Raw genomic sequence first — 8,612 nt, forward strand, 5'->3', positions numbered from 1 at the left:
TATAGACATATCAGTGTTTGGTGCTTGTACTAGAGAAGCTATCGTGTTTCGGATGTGATAAAGTAAACTAGGGAACTGATATCCATGGGTAAGTGTAAAACGGGAATATTTGTTGAAGTGACGTTGCATTCACAGTAGCTGGTGAAAGTGAGTAAAATTCCCTGAAATACCTCTTTCTGTGGTAATGCAGTTGTATCTGTAGATATGATGAGATCATACAAGAGATCATCAGTATATATATAACTACGCTTTGTGTATACTTATCGCATTGCCATTGTAACTCGTCTCATTACTTACTTATTTTGCGGTGATAATTCCAACCCGCAGTGGGTTTCTGTTGGGGACGATCTTGACGTCACAATTAGATATAGTAAGGAAGTCAGGGAGTGTTGCTTCCTTGTTCTGTCAGTTCATACGGAGGGCTGTAGGATTAAGGTAGGATTCCTACTTATTATAAGGCATTATCTTGGTTTGGAGAAGCTCTTTCTCAAAATTTCTGTGCCTATATTAAAGCAACTAAAACTCCGCTTGACATAAATTGGTATCCCTCTAGTTGTAGTGTCCGTAAGACCCACTTCGAAGTGCTGCACATGCATATAAGGTAAACCCATATTTCATCTTTTGAACTTGATAAGGTGACTAATATCTACCATGCCCTTTGTTGGCTTGAGTGTGGCTCTATTATAAGGATATCGGCACATATTCTCCATAAGATAGATTAAGTCATTTGGCACCTGATAGATCTGCAGCCAGAAATTGAGCTATGGTAGATCAACAACCAAGTTATATTCTAGTCCTTGCATTAGGTGATATCTACTTCCAAATACGGCGTAAAAATATCAATATGTGCTTGTAAATTGAAACGAGCTAGATAAGGACAGTATTATCGTATGGTAAGTCACCGTGACACACTGCCTTATTATGCGTGTACATGCCGAAAACATGCCGTATTGAGAAAGTGCTGTTCTACGAATATGGGTGAACTCTGTCAAGTCTAGTATACGCGCATAAATGCCGTGATGGCGCCTACCTTTCGCCATTCGTCTGGCATTCTCCCACGTCCCCGATCCTTCATTATGGCTCCGGTTCTCCAATGTAATTGCAAAGCACTATTTCACATTTACCAGCATCCGTGTAAGTTCCCGTTCGCGTTTGAGGCTCATCGCGTAGTCTCACGAGAGCCACGTGAAAAGTGCGAGCATCACCCAGCACAGTGAATCGTAGTAGCGGCCATCTTAGAAAGTCTATTCAGATATTTTCACGTATTGTGCTATACTATATCCTGTGATGCAGATTGTTTAAGAAGTGTATTCTCTGCCAAAAATCAATTTAAAATGAACATCTATTATTACGTTGAAATTAGAACGTGGCCTCTTACTATTTTTAAAATTTGTAAACCTTTAATCATGTATGGGGTTAGTTGCGAAAAATCGCGAGAGGCAATATATTCGCTTTTTCTTAGAATAGAGTATGCAATCCCGTGGCCATATTGGAATATCTAATGGGCATTCTGTCGTTAAAGTATTTCTACATCGTGTAAAATCGACCGATTTGGATAGTTATGTTAGTTACATCATCTACAGTAGTTATACACATATGTTATTAATATTTTAGTCATCTCATAAAGATTACGTGACTACATAAAGCATCAAGAATATCACTGCCGTTGCTATATTGGAATGCCATTAGAACGTTCTGTCGTTTTGATATTTTACTACTTCGTGTAAAGTGGACCTAATGGGAAAGTTATACTTTTCACATTAGCTAGAGTAGTCACACATATATATTATTTATATTATAGCTTTGTCATCGTTTGTTTAAGTGCAATATGATTCAGTGACAGGTAGTCCGCGTCAGGAAAACCTTGTATTAACAAATAATATATCTATAATTAAGTCCCAGTGCTACGTGATTTAGGTGATTGGTGGTCTATTGTTAATTGTGTTCCAAGGATGGTGCTCCTATTTAGTCTCTCCCTCCTATGTGGTTCAATACAAGGGATATGAGTAACATAGTCGTATTCCATACATAGTTAAGTAAGTGACATAGAACTTGATATGTACATATTGTTACATTTATAATATCAGAAACATCTTCAATACCTATTTCTTCTACTTCTTATTTAGAGTGGTTTAATCACTGTTTAATCTTGTGTTGGCCATGTCTGGGGTCATGTCTGTAGTCGTTAGAATGTTGTCTAGGTGCCTAAGAAGTAATGTAGCTCATGATCTATGTTTAGGCCCTGGTCAACACTCCGTAATTTTAGTATCCAGTATGCTTCTCTCCTCCTCAATGATAGTTCTCTGTTACTACCTCTTGGATTTTTTGGCATATATTCTATACCGAAAAATCTGAAGGAGCGGTTTTGTGATTGATCTGGACAGATTGACATGTGAGCAGCAACCTGGTATCTCATGTCCCCCTGTTTAACTGCCCTTATGTGTTCGTTTATTCTGTCCCTTAGCTGCCTGATTGTTATGCCCACATATCTCTTGCCCGGACTTCCTTGAACCAACTTCTACCACCCTGCCAAATTTGGTGTAAGTCAGTTCAGCAGTTTGGGCTGTAGAGGTGGCTAAAGGTTCCTATGGGAATTTACATTACAAAAGCAACCTTATTTAATGCCCCAAATTTTCAGTCCCCACTGCATGAATCACCCAAACTTCCCCAATCATTAGTATCTATTGTGACATGTTTTCCACAAAATTTCATGCAAGTTGGTCATACAACGCCGATGTTATGGCCAAGTCAAAAAATGCTTTTTTATTGCAACTAGGTCCTAACTATAACGACCTACTGGCAACCTCCAGTAGGCAATATATGTATATATTTGGGAGGTAATCAACCTCAAAAACTGACGAGCCAGCCTCAGTGTCAATATAAAGAAAAAACATGTCATGCCCCAGAACTAACTGACAATTTGCCTATAGTTAACGAGGATAGGAGAATTAAAGGACTTTCAGTTCTGTTAAAAGAGAATGACGTTAAAACTGTTAAAAAGTGAAACAGAAATAAAACGAGATGACAAAATGGAGGGAGCAAAAGTCCCTACAAAAATATCAAGAAGCGGGTTGTATACCTCATAGTCTGAGCATTATGATAGCCCCCATCTTTGAGAACTCGAACCCTAATATGCTAAGAGAGTGGGCTGAAAGTAATCTTGAAGCATCCATGCGCCTGGTACCGATTATAATCAAATATGCACAAACTGATTGTGAAGCTATCTTAAAGGAAATTGACAGAATCAATATGAAACTGGATAAATCGGATTTAAAGGATCCAATTACTAAAAGCTGAAGTGAAATCAAGGACAGATTAAAAAAGCAGGAAGACACCATAAAAATAAGGAAAGCATTAAAATTTGCTTGAAACAGGGCAGATTATGAAGCGGGTCAAATTTGTACTTTTTCCAGGAAATATGATTTCATTAGATGTTCGCATTTCAACAATTCTGACCTAGCGAAGCAAAACACAAGAATTGACAATCAAACAAGTGAGCCTCCATCCGCATCGGCCTCTAAACTCAGTTCAGTCCTGAGTGGGACAGAATCTGAGGATAATAATATGACATGTAACAGCATGAGAGGAGATCTTGGTAAACTAACCTTAGCAGAAGAACTTGTTCTTTTACTGCGGGACAGCAGTCAAACGCTGATACAGCGGAACCCCAAACACTAACAAGACAATGGAGAAACCAGAGAAGACACCCAAGGAGGAAATGTTGCAAACGCAAGAAGCAAAAAACAGTTAAACAGATGGAGGAGGAAGTACAAACAATGGATAATACTGTCATCTACCTGTCTAATTTGTGGAATTGAACCAAGCTAAACTGCAACTTTTATCTTTAGGCTTAACAATCTGCCCGGAAAGCAACTTCAACTATACTCAAACAAGAGCTGATGTTTTTAACTTGATTGTAAAACTCAAATTAACAAAATATTTTGCCATTAAAAAACCTAGGGATGGGGGGGAGCCACGCACGAGACCAAGATAGCTTGGTCTGGGGTGAGGGCTCCACCTACCCCTTCTTCCAACAGCACTATCCTGTAAGATATCCTGATCCCGGACCCCACGAACTGACGGCCAGATCCAAGCGATGCAGTTCGCGGCACTCCCGTGTCCCCTGCGAGGTCTGGAGCCGGAGCTAAGCTGGCAGGCAGTCTGCGGCCTGCTCACCCCCGAGTTGGGGACTTGAGTGTTAACTACGGCCAACCCCTAATCAATAAACACCGGGGCCAAAAACCGGAAGTCGCTGGTCCGGGTCCGGAACTGCGGTGCCGGGGATGAGCGGTCGATGCCGAAGACGCAGAGACACAGAGGGGGTCTGCTTACACCAGTGAGGTCCCCAGCCCGTGTGGAGGGCCCGAACTTGCTGGGAGTTGGGAGGCGCAGAGGAAGAGGTCTGCTCTGCGCGGTGTTATGAAGGTGCACTAGTGGGCCCTGCCATCAGAGAAGAGCCGCGCTCCGGTTTCCTGCCTGCGGGGGGGGCCCGCCGTGTACACAATGGGCTGCAAAGGGCATTGTGGCCTAATGACTGCGAGCTACGTGGCCCCACATCTGCAATGGGGCCCAAGCTCATAAAATTGCGGCCTGCAGGAAATAGAGAGTCAGAGACCCTGAGGGCTCAACTGGATTTGCGTGGAGGGTCGGCTGGTGGCGGCTGGGGAGCCTGATCGTGGAGCGAGGCTGGTGATGCACTTGGGTGCGTGGGCCCAAAGAAGAAACCGGCCCAGACGTGAGAGGAGACCGGTGTATTATTGGGCCCCAGTCAGAGGAGGCAGCAGCGGAGGGGCACACTATCTGTGGCTTAATGGTGATTGCAGAACTGTCCACTGGATCACCGATCTGGCAGGGACAGGGGGGCGACCGTGCAACCTTCGAACGCTGCTGACTGAAGGAGAAGCAATGGAGGAGTACTCCTGTGGTTGGGGTCTGGAGCCTTTGTGGAAAGAAGAAGCGCCGGCCACCCCGTGGAATGTACATTGTCGCCACTGGAGTCGGAGTGAATGGTGGTGTTTCTGCATGCTCCCGGAGAAGTGACGGCCTCCACTGCCATCAGGTAGCTGTTTTAGGCGGAATTCTTGGTGGTCACGGAAAAGCTTTGAGACACAGGTGGGCCCTGGGATTCTGGACCTTGGCGGAGTTCTCATAAAGTGAGAGCCGGGACGGGGGTAACTTGTGCCCTGCTGGCGACTCAGCCCGATGCCGACAAGGCCTTGCCCCGATCCTCTAGGGGGCCGAAAAGTGTTCAGTCTAACAAACTGGACCATTACACAATGCCTAAAGGCTCCCCTAGAGACTTGAGTCGGACCCAATAGGCGGGAGGATCTTCCTTGGGCTCTCCTGCGGAGCCCACACTCACTGACATCATGGAGACAATAAACAGTGTCCATTCATCCTTGGGTTAAAAAATGGAAGCGTTGGACAATAAACTTGACGCCGTCAGGATTGAGGTCAACTTGAAACGAGCAGATCTTACAAAAGCAAGTGAAAAAGTTAAATCACTCGATATCAAGACTGCCAGCTTAATCGACGACGTGTCTTTGTTGCAGCAGGAGGTGCGTGATCTTAAAGCATCCAGAGACCGAACAGACCAGGAGCTCGACGAATACGAAGGAAGGGCCAAGCGCAACAATATGCACATTCTTGGGGTGCCAGAGAAAGCAGAGGTCCCGGCGCCAGACCTATTCATTGAAGGTATTATCCTCAACTATCTCAAGCCTAAGGGGCTGAGCAACCTTTTCACGATTGAGTGGGCCCATAGGGTGCCGGGGTGAAGGCCCAGGCCTGGGGCTCCCCCTCGCCTGATGATTGCGAGAGCACAGAATTTTTGCGACAGGGATGTGATTCTGCAGGCAGTGCCTGGAGGGGGCCCTGCGTATGAAAACACCACGCTTTCCTTCTTCCCAGACTTCACCCAGATGGTACAGAAACAATGGCAAAGTTTTCTTCAGGTGAAGAAGAAATTTAGAGACAAGGGACTTAAATACGCCATGATGTACCCGGCTCGTCTACGTGTGGAAACTGATGGGAAGGCCTGGTTTTTTGATAGTCCAACTATCAATAGGAGCACAGAGGGAATCACACAGGGTCGCCCTCCACTCAGAACTAGATACACAACAGAGGACCCTGTGGAAAGGACGTCCTCAAATGTCAGTTACTAGGGACTAGACCAGTCTGTCTGTACTGATAGCTATTCTCATCCCTTAAAGAATTTTAAAGGGAATACTTCACTGCTAAACGTCCAAATTTAGAAAAAAAACACACAACACCATTTCCTTGACAGCGACACAGAACAGCCAATTGCAAATTGTCTGACCCTCCACGGTCAATACCAAATATCCACTACAGCAACGTTGGATAGAAAAGATAGAAAAAATATGTGGGGAAACAAGTGACACCTCACGGAAACACCACCAACGGGGAACCTGGTATGTTATTTCCAGACAAGCCCCTGTCTCATCATCGGTATTGATGCATTTTAAATAGGTAATGGTATGCAGAACTAGCTACCAGCCTTTTTTATTGGTTCAGCACACCGGTTTCCCTACGAATAAAATTGGCTTGGGTTCTGGGTGCTGCTTTGTGTGCACTACTTTATCTTTTGTGTTTGTCATTAGCAGATGTCTCTGCTTCCCACTGTTTGTCACACCTATTTGGTTGTTTGTTTTGGACACTCCTTTTGCCTCTTACTTTGAGAAACAAGTGACTACCGATGATGAGACAGGGGCTTGTCTGGAAATAACATACCAGGTTCCCCGTTGGTGGTGTTTCCGTGAGGTGTCACTTGTTTCCCCACATATTTTTTCTATCTTTTCTATCCAACGTTGCTGTAGTGGATATTTGGTATTGACCGTGGAGGGTCAGACAATTTGCAATTGGCTGTTCTGTGTCGCTGTCAAGGAAACGGTGTTGTGTGTTTTTTTTCTAAATTTGGACGTTTAGCAGTGAAGTATTCCCTTTAAAATTCTTTAAGGGATGGGAATAGTTATCAGTACAGACAGACTGGTCTAGTCCCTAGTAACTGACATTTGAGGACGTCCTTTCCACAGGGTCTTCTGTTGTGTATCTGGTTTTTTGATAACAATAATAATATCTCCCCACCCTCTCCCTCCAATTCTTTCCCTCTCCCTTCCGAAAATGTCCAGAACTTTTACACCTTCCCTCCTATTTCTATCACTGAATTTCACAGTCTTCTCCATAAAGTTAGCTCTGGCTCCCCCAGGGACTGCTGCCCTCCCCACATCTTTAAAGAAATCTTTAGGCTCTGCCCCGATCCTGCCCTGGCCCTTCTCAACTCCTCGTTGACATCAGGGGTGGTTCCCGAGGCTTTCAAGGAGGCCATTGTGTTACCCATCTTGAAGAAGCCTAGCGCAGACCCTCTTGTGATGAGTAATTATAGACCTATCTCTCTCCTCCCCTTTTTGGGAAAGATCTTGGAGACATATGTAACCAAGTGCCTCAGCTCCTTTATGGAAACTTCCTCTTTCCTTGACCCTCATCAGGCTGGCTTTCGCCCACTACATTCCACAGAGATGGTGATTGCGGCAGTAATGGACACTCTCAGGACCGGTGCCGACAATAACATCCCCCAGGCTCTTGTCCTGTTAGATCTGTCGGCGGCTTTTGACACGGTCGATCACACTATCTTGATCGACCGTGTCAGCAACGCTGGGATCCGTGGGGTCGCCCTTGATTGGGTTCGATCCTTCTTGCAAGGCCGCTCTCAGGCTGTCCACCTCTCCACTTTCTCCGCCCCTTTCACCCCCCTCACCTGTGGTGTTCCCCAAGGTTCTGCCCTTTCCCCGCTTCTCTTCAACTTATATATGCAACCACTTCTGGCATCCCTTCGTCACTCCCCAGCCACCATATATAACTACGCAGATGATCTGCAACTGATTTTCCCCCTGGACACTTCCCCCACCTCCCGTCTTAACATCCAAACTACAATGCTACTAATTTCTGACTGGATGGCTCATAGCCAACTTAAGTTGAATCCGTCCAAAACGGAACTCGTCCTGGTGGGCGGCCCCACCAACCCTTGGGATGACAATTTTTGGCCCCCTTCCCTTGGCGTCCCCCTCGCCCGGTCAGTACCGTGAAAAGTCTAGGAGTGATCATCTCGGAGGATCTATCTATGAAACCTCAGATCTCTGCAATTACATCATCCTGCTTTTTCCAGCTGCGCAGGATCCGCAAGATCGGTAGATTCTTAACCAGAGAGGCACTCATTCTAACCATCTTGGCCTTGGTCATCTCCAGGGTCGATTTCTCTAACATCCTGTATGCGGGGATCCCCGCCTACCAGCTCCAAAAACTTCAGTTAATTCAGAACCAGGCTGCTCGCCTGGTGTTTCGTCAACCCAAACACCAGCATGTTTCCCCCCTTCTGAAGAGCCTTCATTGGCTCCCGGTGGCCAAACGGTGCTCCTTTAAACTCGGTTGCACCTTATTTAAATCCCTCCACAACCACGCCCCTGAGTTCATCTCTTCTAAACTCAAGCGATACCTCCCATCCCGCAACCTTCGATCTTCTGCCGATAATCTTCTCTGCATTCCACTGATCCGCCGAAAAAAACACTTTTTGGAATTCCCTCCCTTCTTCCTTTCGC

At 45.4% G+C, this 8,612-nt stretch overlaps 1 protein-coding gene across 2 annotated transcripts in view; it reads right to left on the bottom strand.

The window, feature by feature from the left end:
- Window positions 1-1,172, bottom strand: part of LOC147701007 (phospholipase A2 inhibitor and Ly6/PLAUR domain-containing protein-like) — a 256,617-nt gene extending 255,445 nt beyond the window's left edge. Inside the window, exon 1 of one of the 2 annotated variants that reach the window (XM_086929830.1) lies at window positions 1,031-1,172. Coding sequence is in view for 1 of the 2 variants with exons in the window: in XM_086929832.1 (XP_086785958.1) it covers window positions 1,031-1,040 (10 nt within the window). In the remaining variant the exon portion in view is untranslated. The remainder of the gene's footprint in view (window positions 1-1,030) is intronic. The other variant, XM_086929832.1, reaches the window with a different exon arrangement.
- Window positions 1,173-8,612: the final 7,440 nt, after the last annotated feature.

The sequence above is a fragment of the Lissotriton vulgaris genome, chromosome 7 (assembly GCF_964263255.1).
Source record: "Lissotriton vulgaris chromosome 7, aLisVul1.2, whole genome shotgun sequence".
In the NCBI taxonomy this organism is placed as follows: Eukaryota; Metazoa; Chordata; class Amphibia; order Caudata; family Salamandridae; genus Lissotriton; species Lissotriton vulgaris.